Source organism: Giraffa tippelskirchi, chromosome 10 (genome assembly GCF_054371585.1).
Source record: "Giraffa tippelskirchi isolate mGirTip1 chromosome 10, T2T-mGirTip1v1.2.pri, whole genome shotgun sequence".
In the NCBI taxonomy this organism is placed as follows: domain Eukaryota; kingdom Metazoa; phylum Chordata; class Mammalia; order Artiodactyla; family Giraffidae; genus Giraffa; species Giraffa tippelskirchi.
Window position 1 is genome coordinate 152,986,920 of NC_137284.1, and position 27,756 is coordinate 153,014,675.

Here is a 27,756-nt window from a genome sequence, read left to right on the forward strand (position 1 = left end):
GTTCCTTCTGGTTCTGCAAGAACAGGAGTTTCTTCAGTCCCAAAGTGTCAGTGGGAAGATCCTGGGAATCCAGCGATCCATGTATTTGGAAGTCAGTGGGAGTAGAAAGTGTCATGAATGTTTGTACTATGTTCTGACTTTGATGGATTTGTTATCCAAAATTTGAGCCTGGGGTTTTCATAAAATGATGGGACAAATGGGAATGCCCAATGAATTCCCTGGTAGCTCAGATGGTAAAGCGTCTGCCTACAATGCGGGAGACCCGGGTTCAATCCCTGGCTCTGGAAGATCTCCTGGAGAAGGAAATGGCAACCCACGCCAGTATTCTTGCCTGGAGAATCCCATGGACAGAGAAACCTGGTAGGCTACAGTCCATAGGGTTGCAAAGAGTTGGACATGACTGAGCAACTTCACTTGCACTTTCTTCTAGTTGGATATAAGAAACTAAAAAATAATTTGTTGTTTAGTCTCTAAGTTGTGTCCAATTCTTTGTGACCCCATGGACCGTAGTCCACTAGGCCTCTCTGTCCGTGGGATTTCCCAGGCAGGAATACTAGAGGGGGTTGTTGTTTCCTTCTCCAGTGGATTTTCTTGACCCAGGGTTCAAACCTGTGACTCCTGCATTGACAGGTGGATTCTTTATCACTGAGTCACCAGGGAAGCTCATAAAATAATAATTGAATGTAGATTTTTTTTTTTTTTTTACTAATTATCTTTCTTAATGATGAGTTTATACTAGCAGTTAAAAATTGAACTTTGGTGAAATTTTCTCACAAGATATTGACTGTAGGGAAAAATAATAGCTCCATGTATAGATAACAAGTACTGTGTGAGACCTGTTACCTTTATGATACTCTAAGAACAATACTACAAGGGAGATGTTGTCATAAACATCTTGTAGGTGAAAACTGAGATTTAACTTAGAAAAATAACTTTCCAAGGTAACACATATGAGTGGCAAACGAAGATTGTGGATTCACAGTATACAGTCCCAAGGTCATAGTCTCTTTCCATGCTGTGTCATTTCTTATCTAAAGCAGTATTTATATATATATCTTATTTTAAGCTTTGGATAAAATGGCATCAGAGTCCTTTTGTTTCCTCAGAAATTATCACCTAAGACAGAAAGATACAGAATCCAAATCATCCTAATACCCTTCCCCTTATTTACACCTTTAAGAAGAAGGAAAGAGTTATTTCTGCTGAAACCTCCCAGTTGGCCCTCACGTGTATCCATTAAATTCTCAAACTACAGAGAATTGCACTCTGGAGACTCATTCCAAAGTCAACTTTAACCACAATATATTGTTGCTTATAAATGGTATTTTAACCTGAATAACAAAGACATTTAGAAAAGCCTGAATTATCTATAATTACATTTGTTAAAATGGAAGGAGCAGACACAAAAAAGGCTTTTAAACAAAAATAAACATATGTATTAAAGGTTTAGGCAGCGTAGAGGCAGGCAGGACATTTTGCAAGTTGCTCTACAAAGGCAAATATTTACAGAGGAGATTTGCTTTTGAAGATGTCAGGTGCTAATATTTCTGTGTAATTGGCTCAGCACTTATCCTGCACCATTCTCCTTACCCACACCCACTTCCTCATTAAATGTTGACTCCAGAATCAGCACCATCACTCAGAACTTTTCACTTTGCTGGGAGACAGTCTCCACAACACAGGCAAGTGGTCAGTTGTGACATGTCAGTTTTTGTGCAGTTCTTTTCATCGAGAAAAGTAAGCCTTTAAAAATAGTCATCTAATCATCTGTGAAGATACAGGGCTTCTCAGGTGTCCCTAGTGGTAAAGAACCTGCCTGCCAACGCAGGAGGCATAAGAGATGCCGGTTTGATCCCTGTGTGGGGAAGATCCCCTGGAGGAGGACATGGTGACCCACTCCAGTATTCTTGCCTGGAGAGCCCCATGGACAGGGGAGCCTGGGGGGCTACAGTCCATGGGGTCACAAAGAGTTGGACACTAATGAAGCGACTTAGCATGCATGCACATGCAGAAACAGCACAAATTTAATTTGAATATTAATTGGGGGGGAGTCAGCCTAACTTAGGTTAAATGGTTAATGTACTAAAATGGAAAAACTATGCATCTGGGGATTAAGTATGTGGTGGTGTTTAAGGAAACAATAAAGAGAAAAAATGCCTTCAAATCATATTCCTCAAGATATAGTGAGGTTAAAAAAAAGATGAAGAAAAATGTGATTTTTTTCATATCTTTAAAAGGAAGGTACTTAGATACTAGAATATAAAATTTAGTGTATCTGAATAATCAAATTTATTTGTACCAAATAGAGGAAGTGTGAGGGGGAGGAGGAAGGTTTAATTGAAAGTTTTCTTTTCCTTTTGTACATTCATGTCACAGTTTCTGAAAGCATTAATGTATTATGATATATGCACATTTCATGGGGATGTAAATGAGAGTTTGAGTTGAATAACAAAATAATCTGTTCTTCAGTTGCTCAGTCGTGTCTGACTCTTTGCAACCGCATAGACTGCAGCACGCCAGGCTTCCCTGTCCTTCACCATCTCCCAGAGCTTGGTCAAACTCATCTCCATTGAGTCAGTGATGCCATCTAACCATCTCATCCTCTGTTGTCCCCTTCTCCTCCTGCCTTCAATCTTTCTCAGCATCAGGGTCTTTTCTAATGAGTCGGCTCTTTTCATCAGGTGGCCAAAGTGTTGGAGTTTCAGCTTCAGCATTAGTCCTTCCAGTGAATATTCAGGGTGATTTCCTTTAGGATGGACTGTTTTTATCTCCTTGCAGTCTGAGCGACTCTCAAGAGTCTTCTCCAGCACCACAGTTCAAAAGCACCCATTCTTCGGTGCTTAGCTTTCTTTATGGTCCAACTCTCACATGCATACATGACTACTGGAAAAACCACAGGTTTGACTAAATAGTTAATATTCACTCATTTATATTAGGTATGGGGATAAGACTCAAGAATATTTGCCCCATCCTAGTTTAATAAACAGCAACCAAGAGATCAAAGTTCCCAGTGAGACTAGATTTATATCTTAATAAATAATTGACCAAGGCATCTCCTCCCTGGCCGATGCAGCATCAGTCGTGGGGGAGGAGGAAGCAGCTCTTCGCTTTCTTCAGAAAGCCCGCTGGTCCACTCCCAAGCCCACCACACAGGGACGTATCCATTCCATAGCCAGCCCATCAGACCAGGCTGTTAGTTTGTCAAATCCATGATGCAGGGTGCTTATATGAATCCCTCAGTCTGATAGCCAGCTGCTGAACTCTGTTAGCTACAGCAGAAAGGGCATGCCAGGACATGTCCTCTCAAGGCCACATGGATCTGTGTCACATGGCTGCACATGGGAATTGCACACAGCTCAAGCTCTGCTTTGAAAGTTGTACAACTCTCACTTCCTCAGCTGTCTTACATGGGTGCTTATTTTATTCTACATTTTCCTCAAAGCATGCCCCTCTGTCTTCCAGGGAAATTTGAGTTTCTCGTGTGTGGAGCCTTACACAGTGCCTGTCTTTTTCAACGCTACCAGTTACCTGGAGGTGCCCGGACGGCTTCACCAGGACCTGTTTTCGGTTAGCTTCCAGTTCAGGACTTGGAACCCCAATGGTCTCCTGCTTTTCAGTCATTTTGCGGATAACTTGGGCAACGTGGAGATTCACCTCACTGAAAGCAAAGTCGGCGTTCACATCAACGTCACACAGACCAAGATGAACCAGATAGACATTTCGTCAGGTCAGTGAATCTATTCGATGTTCGCGCCTGAAACTGCTGCTGTGATTTCCACAGCTAGGGTTATGTTTTTACTTTGTTGTTGTTACACTCTCGTGATTATGTTTGGATTCAGACTCTGAGATCTTTCCTTGGCTTCCCTGAGTGCAGACTGAATGAGGGAAACTTCAAAACGCTGAGAGGATGAGGGTAGGCGAGGAAGAAAGTTGGTTGGGACTGTCTTGATAGGAGTGAAATCCTTTCCTTTTTACAAATGATAGTCCCTCTTGCGTAGAGCAGTGGATATCCCTCTTAAGTTAAGATCATATGTTTAAAAACAAAGAATGTTTGTTTTATTAACATAAGAAAGAAAGAAAGTGAAGTCACTCAGTCGTGTCTGACTCTTTGCAACCCCGTGGACTATAGCCTACCAGGCTCCTCCATCCATGGGATTCTCCAGGCAAGAATACTGGAGTGGGTTGCCATTTCCTTCTCCAGAGGATCTTCCAGACCCAGGGATCGAACCCAGGCCTCCCACATTGTGGGCAGATGCTTTAACCTCTGAGCCACCAGGGAAGCCATCTTTACTAACATAAGAGCACTTGATATCTGTTGATCTTATGGGCATTCACATTCCTTTTACTATGAGTAATAAGGTTGCATTGATGTAAATTATGACTTTAAAGGTAAATCTTACCGCTTGAATCAAAAGCTCAAAGTGGTCTTCTAAATTTATGCAAAGTATTAGGGAAGAAAAAAGGGAAATGAGTACAAAGAAGAATGATAAGAGATAAGTGTCAACTGAAGGAAGACTGGCCTGGCTAAGCAGAGTGATTTTTAAACTTGACATTATAGTGGCAGAATAAACTGAGACTTAGGTAATATTGTTATTTGAATAAACTTGTTGACCTTGGAATAATCCTTGAATATGATGGTACAAAGAAAGATGATATTGTCAAATGAGATATCATAATCAAAGAAAATGATATCTGATATGGGACTGAAAAATAGTAAAAAAAAAAAAAATCAAATTTGTCTAGATGCTTCTTGAAAACAATGTTTTAAGTAAGTACTTATTCTAAGTAATGAACTACTTAGAAATGGAAGATGGAAGGAAAAACAGTATTTCCTGAGCCCCCAGTACAGATGTACCAAATACTGAGAGAGAAAGTTCATAACAGAAGGCTCAACTGTGTGACTATGAGCTTTGATTTCTAAATATTCTGTGTTCACTCATGACACTATTATGATTGGGTCCATCTCATTTCTCCTCTATGCTGTCATCTCCTTGAAGGCAGAGGCCATGCCCTGGCACATAGAACAATGCCTGTAACATAAGAGATGCTCCAGGAATGTTTCTTGAAATCAACACTGTGGCTCCATGAACTAGTGTTTGCAGAATATCTCCTGCTTGAGGATATGTGCCTTTTCATACAACAGGCTGTGTGTTTTTGTATGATCTGGCTGTGTGGTCTATTATAGAAAAGGACTCAAGGAAGACAGGGAAGCCATTATGTCACAGGTGTATCTGAATACTTAAAATCAAAAGCCATTGTAAAATACCTAGATATTTACTTTTGCTTTTTTTGCATTGTTAGTTTTGCTTTTTCTCTGAAAGTTCAGAGTGAAAATAATTGATCACCATATTTTATCACTGCATCTCAGCATAAATTCATGTGGGGAGAGTTAGAGCAAATAGAAATTATCTGGAGAGATCAGAATAGCACATAAAACAAATACACATACAAATATTTACCACCGTTGAAAAACTCCCCACTAGATTCTATTAAAATTGATGTTTAGGCATTTCTAATGCCTAAACACATAAAAATACAAGGATAAAGTCCTCCCTCCTGGACATCACTGAGAAAACTCAAACTCCTGGTGGTTTTCCATGTAACAACGACCATTATAATTAAAAGAATAGGATCTTAAACATAGTTATCAATAAACATTTGCAAATTTAACGTGGTCTAATTTAGGACTCCAGGGTGCTTTCAACTAATTTAAAATGTGTTTATTAAAATATAAAAGAATAAACAAAGGAATACAATATACAGCAACTGATTTACCTTAATGTGTGTGTGTACTCATTTGCTCAGTCATATCCAACTCTTTGTGACCCCATGGACTGTAGCCTGCCAGGCCCCTCTGTCTATGGGAATTTTTGGCAAGAATAGTGGAGTGGGTTACCATTTCCTCATAAGTTTCCTTAAATATGATAAAAGTAAACTTTAGATGTTTTTGTTAATTTATCTTAGAATCTGTGCAAAGTAAGGAAAACAGGATGTGATATCTGAATTTTTCTGTAGTCTCATTTTTATATAGTCCAATGAAATATTTATGTTTCAAAGATTTCCATCTTTCCCATATATGGAGTACACTGATATTTGCTTTCAACAAAGGATAATTGTTCTGTGTTGTATCTACCCTATTCTTCTTATGAAGTATAGTTGGTTTATATTACTGTGTTAGCTTCAGGTTTCAGGTGTATAAGAAAGTGATTCATATATATATATATTTTACTACTTTAGAATCTTTTTCCATTCTAGGTTACTATAAGATACTGGATATAGTTCCTTTGCTATACAGTGATCTTTATTGCTTAACTATTTTATGTATAGCAGTGTGTTTATTAATCCCATACTATTAATTTATCCCCCCACTCTTTCCCCTTTGGTAACCATAAGTTTGTTACTGTATCTGTGAGTATATTTCTGTAAATAAGTTCATTTGTATCTTTTTTAGAGTTCAGACATAAGTGATATCAATGATATTTTATTTTTCTGTCTGACTTATTATGATTTCTAGGTCCATCCATGTTGCAGCAGATGGCATTATTTCATTCCTTTTTATGGCTGTTCAGTCACTCAGTCATGTCCGACTCTTTGTGAACCCATAGACTGAAGCACGCCAGGCCTCCCTGTCCATCACCAACTCCTGGAATTTACTCAGACTCATGTCCGTTGAGTCAGTGATGCCATCCAGCCATCTCATCCTCTGTCATCCCCTTCTCCTCCCACCTTCAATCTTTCCCAGCATCAGGGTCTTTTCAAATGAGTCAGCTCTTCGCATCAGGTGGCCAAAGTATTGGAGTTTCAGCTTCAACATCAGTCCTTCCAATGAATATTCAGGACTCATTTCCTTTAGGATTGACTGGTTTGATCTCCTTGCAGTCCAAGGGACTCTCAAGAGTCTTCTCCAACACCACAGTTCAAAAGGATCAATTCTTTAGTGCTCAGCTTTCTTCACCATCCAACTCTCACATCCATACATGACCGCTGGAAAAACCATAGCCTTGACTAGATGGACCTTTGTTGGCAAAGTAATGTCTCTGCTTTTCAATATGCTATCTAGGTTGGTCATAACCTTCCTTCCAAGGAGTAAGCATCTTTTAATTTCATGGCTGCAATCACCAGCAGCAGTGATTTTGGAGCCCCAAAAAATAAAGTCTGACACTGTTTCCACTGTTTCTCCATCTATTTGCCATGAAATGATGGGACCAGATGCCATGATCTTAGTTTTCTGAACGTTGAGCTTTAAGCCAACTTTTTCACTCTCCTCTTTCACTTTCATCAAGAGGCTCTTTAGTTCTTCTTCACTTTCTGCCGTAAGAGTGGTGTCATCTGCATCTGGCTGAGTAACATTCAATTGTGTCTATATACAGCATATTCTTTATCCATTCATCTATCAGTGGATATTTAGGTAGCTTCTATGTTTTGGTTATTGTAAATAGTGTTGCATTGAACACTGGGGTGAATGTGCCTTTGGGATTTAGAGTTTTTGTGTTTTCCAGATAAATGCCAAGAAGTGAGATTGCTGGATCATATGGTAGTTCTACCTTTAGTTTAAAATCTGTCCTAACTACTTTTAGTTTGTTGAGGAATCTTCAGACTGTTTTCCTTTGTAGCTGCACCAGTATACAGTCCCACCAACTGTGAAGGAGGGTTCCCTTTTCTCCATGCCCCTTCAGCATTTATTATTCACAGATCATTTGATGATGGCCTTTCTGAATGGTGTGAGGTGATAATTCATTGCTGTTTTGATTTGCATTTCTCTAATAATCAGTGATGTTAAGCATCTTTCCATGTGCCTGTTGGCCATCTGTCTTCTTTGGAGAAATTTCTCGTTAGGTGTTCTGTCCAGTTTTTGATTGGGTTGTTGTTTTGATACTGGGTTGTATGAGCTTTTTGTTTATTTTGGAAATTAAGCCCTTGTCAGGTGCATTGTTTGCCATTATTTTCTCCTATTCTGTAGGTTGTATTTTCATTTTATTTATGGTTTCCTTTCCTGTGTAAAAACTGATAAGTTTAATTAGGTCTCACTTGCTTATTTTTGCTTATATTTCTTTTGCCTTGGGAGATTGAACTAAGAACATATTACTGCAATTTATGTCAGAGAATACTTTGCCTATGTCCTCTTCTAGGAGATTTATGGTGTCATGTCATTTTTAAGTCTTTAAGCCATTTTGAGTTTATTTTTGTCATGGTATATACTGAAATTTCCAATATGCAGTATTGTTAGCTAAAATCACCATGCTGTACGTTAGATTCCCCAAGACATTTTCATCTCATTACTGAAAACTGGTACCCTTTGACCAATATACATCAAGCCCTTGGCTACCACCGTTACTCTACTCTTTGGTTCTATGACTTCTAGTTTAAGAGTCTGCATGTAAGTGAGGTCATGCTGTGTTTGTCTTTCTATGACTTCTTTCATTCAGCACAGCATCCTCCAGGTTCAAACGATTTTGACCAAAACAATGAGAAAGCATTTTATATCATACTTAATACCTACTGACACAAACTTTTCAGGAAATATAACTTACCTTATGCTTCAATGTGCTCTCATAATTTTGTTGTATTCTCTTCTGTCTCTCTTCAATTAAAAAAAAAAAAAATTACCATGATCCACTAAGTGATTTCATGACCTAAAAACAAGCTGCAACCCAATTAGAAAAACACTGACCTATGGATTCGCCTTCTCATTTGAAAAGTTGGGATTTTTTAAAGCTCTAATTACCTGAGAGTATTTATGCCATCAATTCATAATGGAAAACTAAATGTATCTTCCAGAAACAATATTACAATATTGTAACAGTAGTAAAAAAAAAAAAAGTATTCCTGTGTATTACTGTCTGATACATAGCCAAACAAAACACACACACACACACACACACAAAGAATCTGAATACCGTTTGAAATAAAGTTTTTAAATGCAAAATGCATCAATTTTATGCCACTAATTACAAACAGATGCTTAGAATACTACTGTAAAATTTTCATCTGCCCTGTTAATAAGGTGATGAAAAGTGGTTTAGCATTTATATGGAGAAAGGAAAATGATTTCTGTTAATGACTTTTCTCACTTATTGAGAAAAAATCAATTTCTATCCATGTAAACAAAACTTTTTAAAAGAATCATTCAGAATATGCCCTCCTCCTAAATCAACTGTTTGCTAAGCTGAAGTAGTCAAACCTGATTGTTTTGTTTATGAAAAGAGTGCAAGCGTGAGTGCGTGCTAAGTCACTTCAGTCTTGTCTGACTATATGTGACCCTATGAACTGTAGTCCACCAGGCTTCTCTGTCTATGGGATTCTCCAGGCAAGAATATTGGAGTGGTTTTATGCCCTCCTCCAGGGGATCTTCCTGACCCAGGGATCGAACCTGGGTCTCTTGAATTGCAGGCAGATTCTTTATCATCTGAGTCACCAGGAAAGCCCCACATTGCTTCAATTATAGAGTGGCTTCTTAACTTCCACATTGCTTCAGAAATGTGTCCTTAGTAAATATCAGCTCTGTATTCCTGTCTCCAAAGGGAAACTTCCTGGGGCTTTGCTTTATTTCTGTTTTGCAGGACAATTTCCTTTGTAAATCTTTGATAAATTTCCATTTGGGTCCTTTAAGGGAAAGCATGGGAAAGCATCTTAGTCCACCCAAACTGCCATAACAAAATCTATTAACTATGTGGTTTTTATACACACACACACACACACACACACACACACACACACACACACACATTTCTCATAGTTCTGGGGTCTGGAAGCCTGAGATCAGGGTGCCAGTCTGGTCAAGCTGTGGTGAGAGTCTTCTTCCTAGTTGCGGACTGCAGACTTCTTGCTGTGTTCTCATGAGGGAGTTGGACCATAAAGAAGGTTGTGTGTGTGCTAAGTCGCTTCAGTCGTGTCTGACTCTTTGCAGCCCTATGGACTGTAGCTCACCAGGCTCCTCTGTCCAAGGGATTCTCCAGGCAAGAATACTGGAGTGGGTTGCCATTTCCTTCTCCAGAGGATCTTCCTGACCCAGGGATCAAACCCACCTCTCTTTATGTCTCCTGTATTGAGTGCTGAAGAATTGATGCTTTTGAATTATGGTACTAAGAAAGACTCTTGAGAGCCCCTTGAACAGCAAGAAGATCAAACCAGTCAATCCTAAAGGAAATTAACCCTGAATATTCATCAGAAAGACTGATGCTGAAACTGAAGCTCCAATACTTTGGCCACCTGATATAAAGAGCTGTCTTATTAGATCAGAGCCTAATGTTGGGAAAGATTGAAGGCAAAAGGAGAAGAGGGCAGTAGAAGATAAGATGTTTAGATAGCATCACTGACTTGCTGGACATAAATTTGAACAAACTCTGGGAGATGGTAAAGAAGTCTGGTGGGCCGCAGTCTACAGGGTTGCAGAGTCAGACATGAATTAGTGATTGAACAACACCAACATGGTAGAAGGGGTGAGCTATGCTGTCTTCTTCATAAGCACTGTAATCCCATTCCTGAGGGCTCCACCCTCCTGACCTGAGTACCTATCAAAGCCCCATCTACTAATACTGTCGTTCTGGGCATTAGGATTTCAACACATGAATTTCAACACACATCCAGACCATAGCCTAAGGAATAGACATTTTCTTGGCTTTGTGCATAGCTGGGAAACTTGCTGGCAAATACTGGCAAGTTCCCAGTTCAATCTCAGCAAATGCATTTCCCAGGGACTGCTCCTGGCACTGTCTATTCTAAACAATTAGAATATCTCTTCTCTTGATTTTACAAACATTTGAAAATGTAGTTAGTATATTAATATTTGGAAGAATTGATTCATATACCAGTTTCTAAGTTCAGTGACAATTTGCATCATGAGATTTATTTTTTCTCACATAAGAAAAAAAAGTGTTAGTCATTCATTCATGTCCAACTCTTTCAGACCCCATGGATAGTAGCCTCCCAGGCTCCTCTGTCCGTGGAATTCTCCGGTCAAAAATACTAGAGTGGGTAGTCATTCCATTCTCCAGGGGATCTTTCTGTCCCAGGGATAGAGCCCAGGTCTCTCACATTGCACACAGATTCTTACCATCTGAGCCATGAGGGAAGCCCTAAGGAAAAAAGGTTGTTTATAATATTTTTTTATGTTTTAAGTTATTGAGAATTGATTTTCAGCTCTATAATTTCAAACTCCATATAATTTTATAGTTTTTTTTAAATAAATTTCTATAACTCAAAAATTAAGTAATGTTTAGGCATTACTTCACATTGTTCAAGTGATTTGTTTTACATTGTCTTATAGCAAAATGGAGAATTATTTGGTAATATATATTATATTCCTTAATTCAAATTTAAGCCATAGTTTTTTAGAAGCTGAACATATTAGAAGTCTTGGCATATCCTTTAACTAAATTTGAGTCATGATGATTCAGGCTTCCCTCGTGGCTCAGCTGATGAAGAATCCACCTGCAATTAGAAGACCTGGGTTTGATCCCTGGGTTGGGAAGATCCCCTGGAGAAGGGAATGGCTGTCCACTCCAGTACTCTGGCCTGGAGAATTCCATGGACTGTATAGTCCATGGGGTCTCAAAGAGTCCGACATGGCTAAGTGACTTTCAGTAAATACGTACATTGATATATTATCACAGTATATATCAGATAATAAAAGTAATTGAAAATAAGCAAATATCTTCAATGACGAGGTTATTTTAAAGAGCACATCCTTATGTGGAATACTATTATGTCATAAGAAATCATGTTTCTCAAAAATCCTATAACAATTGGTAAATATAGTAAATAAGAGTGTTTAGAAAAATTATGTAGAATATAACCCCAATATTATTATTTTTATAAATATATGGATAACTAGAAAAGAGATCTGAATGAAATAAATATGGATAATGCTAACTATCTCTAATTGGTAGATTATCAGTCCATTACTAATTTCTTAACATATTTTCCGTAATATCCAATTTTCTAAAACAAACATCAAGTAGTGTTAAAAAAAAAGTATACAGTAATACTTGTGGGTAAAATGACACTCCTAAAAAGTATAATGCTTAACAACATGATGAATGGAAATTACATAGAGTAAGTTATATTGATTTAAAAGGTCTAGTGTCCCTACTTAAATAGAAGCATTTATATAATCAATTTTTAAATACTATGTCCTTAAACAATGGCCTTCAGCTTAATTTCCTTAATGGCATTTACATAAAAAATGGAACATTTTATGTTGAATCTATGAGCATTTATTTGAAAATATACATAGCTAATTGTAAAACTTTTTTTTTTTCAGATAAGTAAAGAAAAAGAGGGAAGGGGAGATAGGTGAATTCATATATAAAGGCATTTTCCCTTGAAACTGTTACTGGCTCTCGAGGAACAACAGATTTTATTTTTCTCTCTTAACAGTGAATCAGGTGTTACAAATCTCTTTATTTCCAAATGGGGCTTCCCTGGTGGCCTAGATGGTAAAGAATCTGCCTACAGTGCAGGAGACCTGGATTTGATCCCTGGGTCAGGAACATCCGCTGGAGAAAGAAATGGATATGCAGTCCAGTATTCTCCCTTGGAGAACTCCATGGACAGAGGAACCTGCTGGGTTATAATTCATGGCGTCACAAATAGTTAGATGCAACTGAGTGAAAATTTCTGTATGCATAGTTCTACTAAAAAAATATCTAAAAAACTAAGTTTAGAAGTTTCTACTTTTGGATGGTTTTCTAGATACCTAAAATGTTCAAGGAAAACAGAAATTCATCATTTTAGGATGCTGAAGACAGAGTACAGCTCTGTGTTCTTGGGAAGGATGGAACCTGAGGAAGGTTGATGGGTGAAGCATTGTGCTCATTTTAATTAGGAGCTTAGATGTGTGCTAGATCGATAGCATATCTCTTCTTTTTAGCAAAAACCAAAAGTGAGATGGATATCAAGCTATAGACACAGATCTATAGATATAAATATAGATCACCTTGGGTATACCTACAACACAGATGGTTGATTTTATTCTCCCAAGTTCACAAGTCGACTTGCTGTGAGAATCACCTGGTACCGAGTAAAAAGCATTTGAGTTAACAGTGTGTTGCTCCCAGGGAGTGTCACCTAACTGACTTTTTATTATATTTCAATTCCCAAAGTGGCTGTGCTATCATCATGCCAGCTGAGTGGAAACCTACCTTGAATTATATTTCAGTGCATGCTGGTGCATTTTCACATCAATAGAGGCATTATATTCCAACATGAAAGAAAAAAGAGGCTGGGAGGAAAGTTTTGTGATATTAGGTATTGACTTATTCTTTAGGAAGCAAAGGGGACATTTTAATTTATAATCACACAGCAGGGTACCATACCCACTCTAGCTTCCACAGCATTTAGGGGCCTTTTAAAATATCCTATGCCTTTTTCAGGGAAGATGAATAAAACATGATTGTGTGCATGTGTGTTTAATAATTTTTAAAAGTTGCAAGGAGAGAGTTAAACTTAGCAAACTTAGGTGGATAAAATGGAGGTAAAAGCCCCCAGGAGGGATCAGGTTATGTTTTAAAAGCTTTAGTTTACTGTTGTTGTTGTTGTTCTGTCACTAAGTCATGCCTGACTCTTTGCAACCCCATGGACTGCAGCAAACCAGGCCTCCCTGTCTCTCACTATTTAATTTACTGTACAAATAAGCTAATCAAAGAGAAAATAAGTCATCGCTACTACAAACTATGAGAATAAAATGAATTGTGCAAGACCAGCAAGGAACACAGCTCTGGAACCCCACATTTAATCTGTAAATGCACTGAGTATGCTTGCTTCCAAAGCAAGAGAGGGGAGGACACAAAACAGGGTGGCTTTGCTGAGAGGTTCTCCATCTCTATGTTTCATGTAAGTTTAAGGACTGAAACTTCTCTGACAGATGAGTCATCGGTAAATTTAAGCAATATAGATTTATGTAGTAGAGAGGGGAGGGAGAAGGCAACGGCACCCCACTCCAGTACTGTTGCCTGGAAAATCCCATGGATGGAGGAGCCTGATAGGCTGCAGTCCATGGGGTCGCTAAGAGTCGGACCCAACTGAGCGACTTCTCTTTCACTTTTCACTTTCGTGCACTGGAGAAGGAAATGGCAACCCACTCCAGTATTCTTGCCTGGAGAATCCCAGGGACGGGGGAGCCTGGTGGGCTGCCTTCTCTGGGGTCGCACAGAGTCGGACACGACTGAAGCGACTTAGCAGCAGTAGCAGTAGAGAGAGGAAAGCCAACCATATTAGTCAGAGTTCTCCAGCGATAACCAGTAGACTGTATATAGGGAGAGGAAGAAATTTATTAGAAGGACGGGCTTACACAATTTTGGAGGCCGAGACCTGATGGTATAAAAAACAGTGTGAAAACTGGCAGGCTCAAGAGCAAAGGAGCACCAGTGTTTGAGTTTGAGTCTGAAGGCTGGAAATGTCCAGTGTCCCAGCTGGAAAACCATCAGGCAGAAAGAGGTAATCACCCATGAAGTGAAAGTTGCTCAGTCGTGGCCGACTCTTTTCGACCCCATGGACTATACAGTCCATGGAATTCTCCAGGCCAGAATACTGGAGCGGGTAGCCTTTCCCTTCTTCAGGGGATCTTCTCAACCCAGGGATCAAACCCACGTCTCCTGCATAGCAGGCAGATTCTTTACCAGCTGAGCCACCAGGGAAGCACATGCTGCTGCTGCTGCTAAGTCGCTTCAGTCGTGTCCGACTCTGTGTGACCCCATAGATGACAGCCCACCAGGCTCCGCTGTCCCTGGGATTCTCCAGGCAAGAATACTGGAGTGGGTTGCCATTTCCTTCTCCAGCGCATGAAAGGGAAAAGTGAAAGTGAAGTCGCTCAGTCGTGTCCGACTCTTAGCCACCCCATGGACCGTAGCCTACCAGGCTCCTCCGTCCATGGGATTCTCCAGGCAAGAGTACTGGAGTGGGGTGCCATTGCCTTCTCCAGGGAAGCACATCACTTACCCATAACTTTGCCTTTTTGTTACATTCAGGCCTTCAGCGTATTGGGTGAGACCCACCATGTTAGGGAGATCAGTCCATGTTATTATACTAAGTCTACAGATTAAAATGTTACTTTCACCCAGAAGCACCTTCGCGGACACACCAGAATAATGTTTTCTTGTTTGTTTGGCTGTGCTGGGTCTTTGTTGCTGCACGGGTGCCTTCTCTAGTTGCAGCACGCAGGAGCTACTCTTCATTGTGATGCGCGGGCTTCTCCTTATTGTGGCTTCTGTCGTGGTGGAAGAGAAGTAAGGATGAGGACAGGCTCAGTAGTTGGGGTGCACAGGCTTAGCTGCTCTGTGGCATGTGGAATCTTCCCAGACCGTGTCCCCAGCATTGGCAGGTGGATTCTTAATCACTGGACCACAAGGGAAGTCCAAGAATAGTGTTTAAACAAACACCTGGGTACTCCATGGCCAAATCAAGTGAACACATGAAATTAACCACCACATCAACTGTAGATATTTTTACCCTTGAGTGTATAATTTTGTTTTAAATAGTTAACACGATAAAAATAGTGTTGGGATAGAAAAAATCAAAGAGATTTACCTTCATAATCCAAAATCATGCAAAGCAAGCTCACTGGATTAGAGCCTCCACCCAAACTCTCACGTCCCTGATTAATCTTATGATGAGAATTGCCCTGGGTAATTCATTCAAACAGCAAATTCAGACTGGGAGATAGTACATCTGACTCTCATCCACCTTTCTTTTTCTTTGATGAATTTAAGCAATCTGAGCCATCCCACCTGTGAAGAATTTAGACTCATTGGCTTACCTATGACTTTATTGTAATTAGTTTTGGAAACGAGTCTCTTTGGGAGAGGGACCCTGCTGATTTTCATAGAGCCACCTGGGAACCTCTGAAATTGACTTCAGAGGAGCCTAAAGAACAAAACTGGGTCATTTGCAGAGACATGGATGGACCTATGGACTCTCATACAGAGTGAAGCAAATCAGAAAGAGAAAAAATTATTGTATATTAACAGATATATGAAGAATCTGAAAAAAATGGTATAGATGGTCTTACTCACAAAGCAGATATAGAAACACAGGCATAGAGAAGAAACATGGACACCGAGTGGGGAGGGGTGGTGGGATGTATTGGGAGACAGGGACTGACATTTACACACTTCTATGTATAATAAATAACTAATGAGAACCTATTGTATAGCACCAGGAAATATACTCAGTGCTCTGTGGTGAAAGAAATGGGAATGAAATCCAAAAGAGGGGATATGTGGGTACGTGTGGCTGATCCGCTTTGCTAACTAGCACATTATAAAGCATCTATACTCCAGAACAAATTTGGAAAAGTTAAAAAAAAAATGATTCCTTTGGATGCCCTCTGAGATGTTTACCTCATGTATTTCATCATCTCTTTCCTTTGTTTCGAAAAGCTCTTAACAAGGAAACTTGTCAGGGAGCCACACAATATTACTTAGAAAGTATTTACCTTTGGTAACATTGTATAAAAAAATAATTATGTCTATGGACTAGTCTTTGATCATGATTCGATTTTATGATTTATTTTTTTCTGATACATTTCCCAACCCAGATCTCCCGCATTGCGGGCAGATTCTTTACCAGTTGAGCCACCAGGGAAGCCCTTTCTAACTTAAGTACAGACCCTACTTCTGATAACTGAATTCCTGCAGTTATTTCTGAGTCCTTTCTTCTCCCACCACTTCTTTTTTCCTCTCACTCCTGAAGATCTCCATTTTACAAGTAAAGCTCTGCCTAGATCTCTGCTGTAGCAATAATTATTAGCATCTTATGTTTTCTGAAAGATGCTGGTAATCTGCCAGTCATTCTCCTAGCCCCTCTGTTCTTTCTGGGATCATTTCAGAGATGAAATCCCTACTGCTGAACCTGTGTTCAGAGGCAGGGCTCTTGTTCCCCCTAGACATTTCACCATTCTGCCACTGTCCTGCCTGAATCCTGTATGCTCACCTCTGATTTCCCAGCAGCCCTCCTCTCTCTCATTCAAATTCCTTGCTTTTTTGTTTTGTTTTTTAAGTTATTTTATTGTAGTATAGTTGACTTACAATGTTATGTTAGTTTCTGGTATACAGCAAAGTGACTCAGTTATGCACATATATATACATATTCTTTTCCATCATGGTTTATTACAGGGTTTTGAGTATGGTTTTCTGTGCTATACAGTAGGACCTTGTTTATCATTCTGTATATAATAGTTTGCTTCTGGTAACCCTAAACGCCAACTCCCTCCCTCTGTTATACCCCTCCCCCGGTAACTGCAGGTCTGTTCTCCATGTGTGTGTGTGTCTGTTTCTGTTTTTTAATAAGTTCCTTTGTGTCATATTTTAGATTCCACATATAAGGGATACAGTATGTTATTCATCTTTCTCTTTCTGACTTACTTCACTTAGTGTGATAATCTCTAGGTCCATCCATGTTGCTACAAATGGCATTATTTCATTATTTTTTATGGCTGAGTAATATTCTGCTGTAGATGGATAGATACAGTATATCACATCTTTATTGTCCATTCATCCATCAGTGGACATTTATGTTGTTTCCATGTCTTGGCTATTGTAAATGATGCTGGTATGAACATAGTGGTGTATGTATCTTTCTGAATTATAGTTTTGTCTGAATATATGCCCAGGAGTGAGATGCCCTGGAGATCATACGGCAACTGTATTTTTAATTTTTTGAGGAACCTCCACACTGTTTTCCAGAGTAGCTGCACCAATTTACATTCCTACCAGTGGCATAGGAGGCTTCCCTTTTCTCCACACCCTCTCTGTGCTATTTTATGTTAACCCTACCATTTCTGATTTGAGTCTAGACTGCAGCCCATTATTGCCTAGAGATAGTGCCCACCTCTGTGGGCCTGAGTTTCGACCACCTCCCAACCTGAAATGCCCCTTTTAACATCCGCGCAGACCTATGCCAAATCTCTGCCTCCCACTGTCACCAAACGCCTGTTGTTCTTGGCATGTAGATATGACAGAGTTTATTGGGCAATATGGAAAGAACTATGAGCAGAGAAGTAGGAAGGTACACACAGTGCCCCAAGCTCTCAGCTTTGACTGGGCATAGATGGTTGGCTGACACCATAGCCAAGTTTCCAGTAGAGAGGAGCCTGCAATTTTAAGCTTAATGTTATGATGGCAGAAAGAGTGAAAACAAAATGAAACTGCCTTGTTAGAAAAGGGAGGCCCCTGGAGCCGAGTGGCTGCTATAGCCTGCTTCTCCTCTGTGCCGACTCAGATATGCCGGTCCACCTCTCTACTATGGCGCTAAGAGTTTGCAAGAAGTAGGACTCCAGGGTCATTCAGATGTGTCTCTCATCTCGTCGTGAGATGCAGTGAAGTCTTATGATCACTAATAACTCCTGAGAGCTTACACCAGGCCTCTCACTGTGTGAAATCCTTTACAATGAATTAATACGCATATGGCTTCAGTGACCCTGTGAATTAGATACAACTGTGAAACCTTCTTTCTCATTTATAGCAATGGTAAAATCATTCTTCTGGGATCCGAGTTCAAAACCTTGAGAAAATTCAAATTTTGTTTTTCGTCTTTGCCTGGCACATATAGTGGTATAGCCAAGTGCTACCAGTTCTTTGGAAATGCCTTATACATCTGTTTCCTTAGTGTTAGTTTCTCAGTTGTGTCTGTCTCTTTGTGACCACATGGACCCCTCCAGGCTTCTCTGTCCATGGAATTCTCTAGGCAAGAATACTGGAGTGGGTTGCCATTCCCTTTTCCATGGGATATTCCTGACCCAGGGATTGAACCTGGGTCTCCCATATTGCAGGCAGATTCTTTACCATCTGAGCCACCAGGGTGACCAAATACTACTTTCCTTATCCTAGTTCAAAAAGTCATCACTTGAAAAGATCATGACGCCATCTTACTTGCCAGAATGAGTGCTGCTTTTTTATCCTTGTCCTGTTTTTATGATATAGCAGTTATAAGCATATAACTCTGGAATCATATTGCCCAGTGGCTAACACTGATTGAGGTCTTTCTCTGTTTCAGTCGCTATTCAAACAAAGATAATGTGCACAGATTATTAAGTGATTTAATTTGACAGCTCCTCAGTATAATGGCTATTGTCATCTGCATTATATAGGTGAAGAAACAGGCATAGAGACAGAATAACTCTCCTAGACTATCACAGCTAGTAAGAAAAGTTTGAAAGAAAGTCCAGAACATGAGTCTGAAGTCAGTACTATTGGCTGTTCTACCATGCAGCCTCTCACATCACTCCAGCACACTGGCTTCCATTCACCCAGGACCAGGCATCGTGGGATATGACCCATCTGATGTATTTGCTGAATGCAGCACCTCACACCAAAGATGCCCTGCTCATGTCTCACTGGGATTCTCCCATGAGCCGGTTAAATACTCTCTTTTACTGTTTCTCATTTCTCTCTCGCATTATCCAAGTTTATATTTCTAAAATGCAAGAAAAATACTTTGATTTTTTTCTCCATTACCTTTAAGCCCTCATTTCTAAGAATGCTAATTTTATGAGTTTGCACTAACTGAGTCCTGCCGGAGTCATCTGGCTTCATTTCTCCTGCTTTACACCATAAACTCTGGCTTCTCTCCACTATCTGCCAAGAATCCCTTTCTCTATATGCTGTCCCAGCAAACTCCTACTTATCCTTGAAAATTCAGTTTTAGTAACATTTGGTAATAACTTAGTATCATTTCCTCTCTCAAACCCCAGAGAGTAGTCTACCGTCCTCTAGTATGCAGAACATCTTATATCCTGAACAATAACTTTTCTTGCTCCGACTTAAATTGTAATATCCTCACTCATCATGATGACTCACTTATCTCTGGACTCCTAGAATTCTCCACAACACTTGGCAGAGAATAGCTGATGAATATTCACATCTTTGATTTCTTTGTTGGAGCTCCACTTGGACAGTGGTGATGTCCTTGTTCTCTCTGCCTCCCACCTCTAAACAAGTCCACTCTGTATATCCCCTCTTGATGAAAATTCCAAAGTGACTGCTTCCACTATGTCATATTCCCATTGGAAAATCTTCCACGAAGCCCTCAATTTTTAAGATTAAGTCCCATGAGTTTTCCACAAAAAGGCTGAACATTCATCCCATGGTGACCTCAAATCCTTCTAAAATTTCAAATCACTTTTATTGTTTTCATTTGCTTGACATTGTATATTATGTAGCTCAGATGTTTTGGCTGCCTTGGTTGAAAAGGTTTAATCTCCTAAAGCTTTTGGAGGACAGTAATCTTGTCCTTATTCTGCCTCTCTACCTCTGAGCCTAGCAGAATGACTCCTATGTGGCATGTTTCCAAATATCCAGTTGATTGATTTCTTTAATGAACTGATACCAAGATGTTACAAATGTGGCTTTATAATTCTGTTGTCTTCATCAATTTATATGAACCAAATTCATTGTGAAATGAGAGTTGCAAGTATCTCAAGGAAATAATTGCTTAACTGTAGGAGGCTAATATGTGTGAAATTGATCAAGACCTGAATTTTGATGTGATACTTTTATAGCAGCAAGAGTTGTTTTTTAGGGTATTGCAGCCTAGAGCTGTACTGGGTAAACTCTTATATGAATAAAATAAAAGCATATCTACATTTGCTGACAAATGTATCCTCAGGAGCATGACATGAAGTAAAACCTTGAAATTAGTCATATTCCCTTTGTATTTTTTTTCACCCAGAATACAAAAGAGTAGAAATGTGCATGATTAAAATTAATTTAGCTTTATTCTCTTCTTCAGTCTTGGGAATGCTTTTGACATGATAATGCCACAGGAAAATAAGGAAATCAATGTTTTTTCAACCTTCTACTTAAGACCTCTGATCTCCAGTCAGTTCTATACTTACTTAAAGCAAAGACTGCATTTGTTGTAGGAGGCTAGTCTGACTTGCTTTGCCAAAGGAAATGGTGTCTTTGATGACCAAATTGTGTTGTCTCCTATTGACTCCAGTCACTAACCCTTTCTCTCTATAGGATAGCTTAACGATAAAACCTAAACTTCAGAATAAATTCATAGGAGACACCATATGTGGACATGGAGGAATAAAATGGTACCTCCACCATACTTCATCCTTTCATCCCAGTTCCAGAACAGGCACCTATTTTTCCCAAGTTCACAAAGGACCATATGGCATATACTCGCTGCCCTTCCAGCACACTTTATTCACTGTAATGGGAAGAACAGAGCTAACAGCTTCTCTGTCTTTTCCTGTATTCTTTATGATGCAGTGCTGTAGAGGACAATGTGAGACCTGGATCATGCATGTAGATGCATTGGCAGGTATGCACCTAACCTTCTCTGACCAAAGATCTGTGTATTCTATTTCATGCAGGATAATCAGCACCACAGTCATGCCTAACAAATGATTTGTTCATAAAAAGCTTGATGAGGGAAATAAAACCCTTGATAGTCTCCATAAGAATTATTTCCCTTAGGAAACTGAAAGAGAAAGAGGGTGCTCTACATCTTGAGGTATTTTTGACTGCCTGGAGCAGCTCTGTCATGCACAGTGCACGTTATTACATACAACAGCCAGTGGGCATCACTGCTGGAAACAAAATACAGGTTGTGAGCTCTGTTACTGTGAATGAGTGAATCTCCAGTAATGAACGCAGGTGATAGGTGTGTGGGTGTGTGGGAGAGTGTAGGCATCAACCTTTAATGAAGTAAAAACCTTAAAATTCAATAATTATGTGTCTAATTGAGTGCTATAATGCCTCCGTTTGCCATGTTTGAATGATTTAGAAGGGAAAAGATTTAATCAGTATGATGATATGACATTAAACAAGTCAGAATTATAGCTCATCCTGAACTTTGCTAAAGTGCTTGCTTTCTTCCATTGCCTCTTCTGACACGTTTGGGCATTTACCAAAAAAAAAAAAAGTAATAATAATAACAGTTCCTGGCTTTTCTGGTTCCTTTTTTTTCCTGTTAACAAGAACATGGATATTAATACCGAGAGGTGAAGAGAAGAAATCTTAAGGAACAGAACCTCTAAAGTACTGGTGTTGAACTGGGTGTGATTTTGACCCCAGGCAATATTTGACGATATCTGAAGACATTTCTGCTTGTGACAATTTGGGGGATGGATATATGTGTGTGTGTGCATGCACTAGTGCCATCCAGAGGACAGAAGATAAAGATGCTGCTAAATAGCCCACAAAATACTGGGCAAACCTTCCTCCCTGCCAAATAAGGATGCATTTGGCAGCAAATATCAATAGTGCCCGAGTTGAGCAATCTCTTCTGTAACATTCCCAAAGCCCAGTGCCTGGAAGGGCGTCCAGGCTCACCTCCCCCCTCTGCATATGGAGTTCTGTTGTCTTCTCTGCTAAATAAGTTAAACTAATCCCTGCTCAGGTGGCTCGGTGGTAAAGAATCTGCCTCCCAGTGAAGGAGACATGAGTTCAATCCCTGGGTGGGGAAGATCCCCTGGAGGAGAAAGTGGCTGCCCACTCCAGTATTCTTGCCTTGAAAATTCCATGGAAAGAGAACATGGTGGGTTACAAAGTCCATAAGGTCACAGTCAGACATGACTAAGCACACACAGCTGTTTCCTGAGAAATCTTTTCAGTTCAGTTCAGTTGCTCAGTCTTGTCCGACTGTCTGTGACCCAATGGACTGCAGCACGCCAGGCCTCCCTGTCCATCACCAACTCCCAGAGCCTGCTCAAACTCATGTCCACTGAGTCAGTGATGCCATCCAACCATTTCATCCTCTGTCATCCTCTTCTCCTCCCGCCCTCAATCTTTCCCAGCATCAGGGTCTTTTCAAATGAATCAGCACTTCATATCAGGTGGCCAAAGTATTGGAGTTTCAGCTTCAGCATCAGTCCTTCCAATGAGTATTCAGAACTGATCTCCTTTAGGATGGATTGGTTGGATCTCCCTGCAGTCCAAGGGACTCTCAAGAGTCTTCTCCAACACCACAGTTCAAAAGCATCAATTCTTCGGCACTCAGCTTTCTTTATAGTCCAACTCTCACATGCATACATGACTACTGGAAAAACCATAGTTTTGACTATACGGACATTTGTTGGCAAGTAATATCTCTGCTTTTTAATATGCTGTCTAGGTTGGTCATAACTTTTCTTCCAAGGAGCAAGTGTCTTTTAATTTCATGGCTGCAATCACCATCTGCAGTTATTTTGGAGCCCAAGAAAATAAAGTCTCTCACTGTTTCCATTGTTTCCCCATCTATTTGCCATGAAGTGATGGGCCCAGATGCCATGATCTTAATTTTCTGAATGTTGAGTTTCAGGCCAGCTCTTTCACTCTCCTCTTTCACTTTCATCAAGAGGCTTTTTAGTTCTTCTTCGTTTTCTGCCATAAGGGTGGTGTCACCTACATATCTGAGGTTATTGATATTTCTCCCGGCAATCTTGATTCCAGCTTGTGTTTCTTCCAGCCCAGCATTTCTCATGATGTACTCTGCATATAAGTTAAATAAGCAGGGTGACAATATGCAGCTTTGACATACTCCTTTCCTGATATTGAACCAGTCTATTGTTCCATGTCCAGTTCTAACTGTTGCTTCTTGACCTGCATTCAGATTTCTTAGGAGCCACATCAGGTGGTCTGGTATTCCCTGTCTCTTGAAGAATTTTCCACAGTTTGTTGTGATCCACACAGGTTCTTTTAGGACTATTCAGTTTCCCTTTTCTTTATCATTTTGTACTGTACTGCTATAAGCTTCTTCCTTCTTCCTCCCACCACCCTTTCTCAGTTTATATATAGTTTGAAAAATCCTAGACACATCCTTTTTTACATTTGCTTTCTTTGTGACAATTTTGCACTTCAACACAATGAAGAGACACTTTTGGTTCATCTCTGCTGTGGTCAGAACTCATAAAATGAGATTGTTTTTGTAAATACTCTTCTGCACTATTCTGAACCATGTTTTATTACTTTTTCTTTTTGATACAAACTCTAAACTCCCTTTTTCTAAATATGTGTGCACTCTTGTGCCTTGTTCACTATAACTTGCTCCTGCTTGTTTTTATCAGTAACGGGCACCAACATAAATTCTGTGTCTCTATGTGAGTTTGTCATTAGGCATCAGGCAGCAGATAATTATCTAAATGGTCAAAATGATTGACTGTCAATATTAGATTCAAGTGCTAGAAAAAATTAACTATAACAAAGGTAAGGGAAGGAGAATTTTGCAATAAAGTGATGAGCCAGAACTATAATCGTATTCAAAATGTATTCCTTAGATGTGCTGGGTTGGCTGGAAAGGTCATTTGGTTTTTTCTGTAAGATGTTATGGAAACTTTTTGACCAACCCAGTATAACCTGAGAAACAAAGGAGAGATATGCAAAAGAGAAAGAGAAAAGAGGATTTAGCAAGGAAAAGAGCGAGCACTTTCTCCATGACCAGTCAGCTTCTGCTGACAGGAATTCCATCCTCTTCTCCGAGGAGTCCGTGCAAAACTTTGTCCTCTTTGTGCGTGCTCTTCGTTGAGGTTGTGGGCACAGCAGTGGGCTTCGTCTCACGGTGGCCATGGTGCCAGCTGAGACACTGGTCCTCCCGCAGAGCAAGCCGGGAGCACAGCCTTCTCCTTGCTACCTTTATCTTCCCAGGTATCCTTTTATTACCCTGGTTTTGACCTTCACAACAAAGTCACACACCACTTTGTGAGAATCATAAACAAAGAGAAATTATAAAGAAGGGAAAAGTCACAGTTTTCCATAAAAATCTACTCATCTGTGCGACTTCAATTTTATCTGCAGATTGTAAACATACTTCCAGACATGCCCATAGACACACATACACACAATCGCGTGTACTCAACACACATTATTTTCTGACTCATTCATTAATACACTTTGGGTACCTCGTATGTGCTAAAGCACTGAGGGTATAAACAGTGCCCTGTCTATAAACCCACTCTATAACCTTTTATCTATTATATCTGAGATGGTTGGATGGCATCACTGACTCAATGGATGTTAGTTTGAGCAAACTCAGGGAGACAGTGAAGGACAGGGAAGCCTGGTGTGCTGCAGTCCATGGAGTCACCGAGTTGGACTGGACTTAGAGACTGAAAAAATCATCTAGCTACTCAGTTATCCAGACAGTAGCCAGGGAGATCGTTTAAAAATCAGATCATGGTACTCCCTGAGAAGAAACCCTGCAGAGTTTCAACCCTAACTTTCTTCAGTTCAGTTCAGTCGCTCAGTCGTGTCTGACTCTTTCCGACCCCATGAACTGCAGCATGCCAGGCTTCCCTGTCCATCACCAACTCCCAGAGTTTACCCAAACTCATGTCCATTGTGTCGGTGATGCCATCCAACCATCTCATCCTCTGTCATCCCCTTCTCCTCCTGCCCTCAATCTTTCCCAGCATCAGGGTCTTTTCAAATGAGTCAGCTCTTCGCATCAGGTGGCCAAAGTACTGGAGTTTCAGCTTCAACATCAGTCCTTCCAATGAACACCCAGGACTGATCTCCTTTAGGATGGACCGGTTGGATCTCCTTGCAGTCCAAGGGACTCTCAAGAGTCTTCTCCAACACCATAGTTCAAAAGCATCAATTCTGTGCTCAGCTTTCATTGTAGTCCAACTCTCACATTCATATATGACTGCTGGAAAAACCATAGCCTTGATTAGATGGACCTTTGTTGACAAACTAATGTCTCTACTTTTTAATATACTGTCTAGGTTGGTCATAACTTTCCTTCCAAAGAGTAAGTGTCTTTTAATTGCATGGCTGCAGTCACCATCTGCAGTGATTTTGGAGCCCAGAAAAATAAAAGTCATCCACTGTTTCCACTGTTTCCCCATCTATTTGCCATGAAGTGATGGGACTGGGTGCCATGATCTTAGTTTTCTGAATGTTGAGGTTTAAGCCAAATTTTTTACTCTCCTCTTTCACTTTCATCAAGAGGCTCTTTAATTCTTCTTCACTTTCTACCATATGGGTGGTGTCATGTGCATATCTGAGATTATTGATATTTCTCCCAGCAATCCTGATCCCAGCTTGTGCTTCCTCCAGCCCAGTGTTTCTCATGATGTACTCTGCATATAAGTTAAATAAGCAGGGTGGCAATATACAGCCTTGGCGTACTCCTTTTCCTACTTGGAACCAGTCTGTTGTTCCATGTCCAGTTCTAACTGTTGCTTCCTGACCTGCATACAGGTTTCTCAAGAGGCAGGTCAGGTGGTCTGGTATCCCCATCTCTTTCAGAATTTTCCACAGTTTATTGTGATCCACACAGTCAAAGGCTTTGGCATGGTTGATAAAGCTAACTTTCTTACTATAGCTTATTACACCTTCTACGATCTGGCTTCTAGCTACATCTCCCAACTCAGCTCTTCCTTCTTGCCCTGTATTTACATTGCTTGTCTTATCAAGTTCTTTTCATTTGTAGGACCTTTTCATTTTAAGTTTTTCCTGTCCCAGCTAGACCTGACTCCTATATTATCTTTTATATCTGAATATAAATTTAATACCCATTACTCTTTATCATATAGTTTTACTTATTTCCCTTATAGCTTGTATTATATGTCTGTTTATTTAATATTCCTGATTATATTATTAATACTAACCACTCCTTGTTCAGCCAGCTTCTTGCCACCTCTGATGAGAATTTACAATGTGTGAAAGTCGCTCAGTCATGTCTGACTCTTTGCAACCCCATGGACTATACAGTCTATGGAATTCTCCAGTCCAGATTACTGGAGTGGGTAGCCTTTCCCTTCTCCAGGGGATATTCCCAACCCAGGGATCGAGCCCAGGTCTCCCACATTGCAGGCGGATTCTTTACCAGCTGAGCCGCAAGGGAAGCCCAAGAAGACTGGAATGGGTAGCTATCCCTTCTCCAGTGATCTTGCCGACTCAGGAATCAAACCTGGGTCTCCTGCATTGCAGGCGGATTAGTTACCAACTGAGCTATCACAAAAGCCCAGAATTCACAATGAGTATACTCAAAATGGTGAAATTTTAATAGGTAAAAATAGATGAATGATGAGATTTTACTATAAGGAAAATTCATTGAGCCTATTTGGAATGACTATTGAAGGAGATAGGAGATAAACCCTGAAAGGAACTCGAAGGTAAACATAATAGAACAACCAAGACAATGTTGTTTCGTGAAAAGCAACAATGAGAAAGAACAGAACTAGAAGCTACTTAGGGGTACTCTGTGACAGATATTGGGGGCTTGATATATTTTTCCCTCATATGTTTGTCACAGCAAATCGTAAAACCCTGAAATAGGCGTTGTCCTTTTATAAGGAGAATGCCAAGGCTTGTGAAGATCATACCCGTTCTCTAAGCTCTAAAGTGGCACAGTTAGTCCTTGAAATGAATTTGGTTCTCTCTCTAAGACCATATACTTTCTAGTCCCCCATGCTGGAAAGGAAGGAAGGAAGGAAGAAAGGGAAAAAAGGAAGAAAGAAAGAAAGAAGCGGCAGGAGTTCCAAAAGCTAGGTAAAATGTTGAGATATCCAGTAAATTAGATGGTAAGTAAGAAGAAACTGGTGTAAGGAAAATGATGAGTAGGCATAGAAATACTGTTTCATAAGGTTGGACAGTAAGAAAACAATGAAAAATGGGCAGTAAATTGATAATAAAGTCAGTATATATCTATAGCATGCAGGCGATTGAATAAAATAACAACCGAATATAATCAAGTATGAAATGTACTTACCAACTGATACCTTGAAATAATTTCTCTTAATAGAGATAGTTCAAATAGTTATACCTTGTCAGGATATTTCATGCAAAAGTCTATTTTTGGGCTCTAAGTTTAGTATTTCCACTCTTCAGT

The 27,756-nt window shown here is 39.9% G+C and overlaps 1 protein-coding gene across 4 annotated transcripts in view; it reads left to right on the forward strand.

Moving 5' to 3' along the window:
• CNTNAP2 (contactin associated protein 2) overlaps positions 1–27,756 on the forward strand; it is a 2,222,175-nt gene that overhangs the window by 993,531 nt on the left and 1,200,888 nt on the right. For all 4 annotated transcript variants that reach the window (XM_081537160.1, XM_081537161.1, XM_081537162.1 and 1 more), the window contains one exon: positions 3,463–3,727. In XM_081537160.1, coding sequence (XP_081393286.1) covers positions 3,463–3,727 — 265 coding nt within the window. The remainder of the gene's footprint in view (positions 1–3,462; positions 3,728–27,756) is intronic.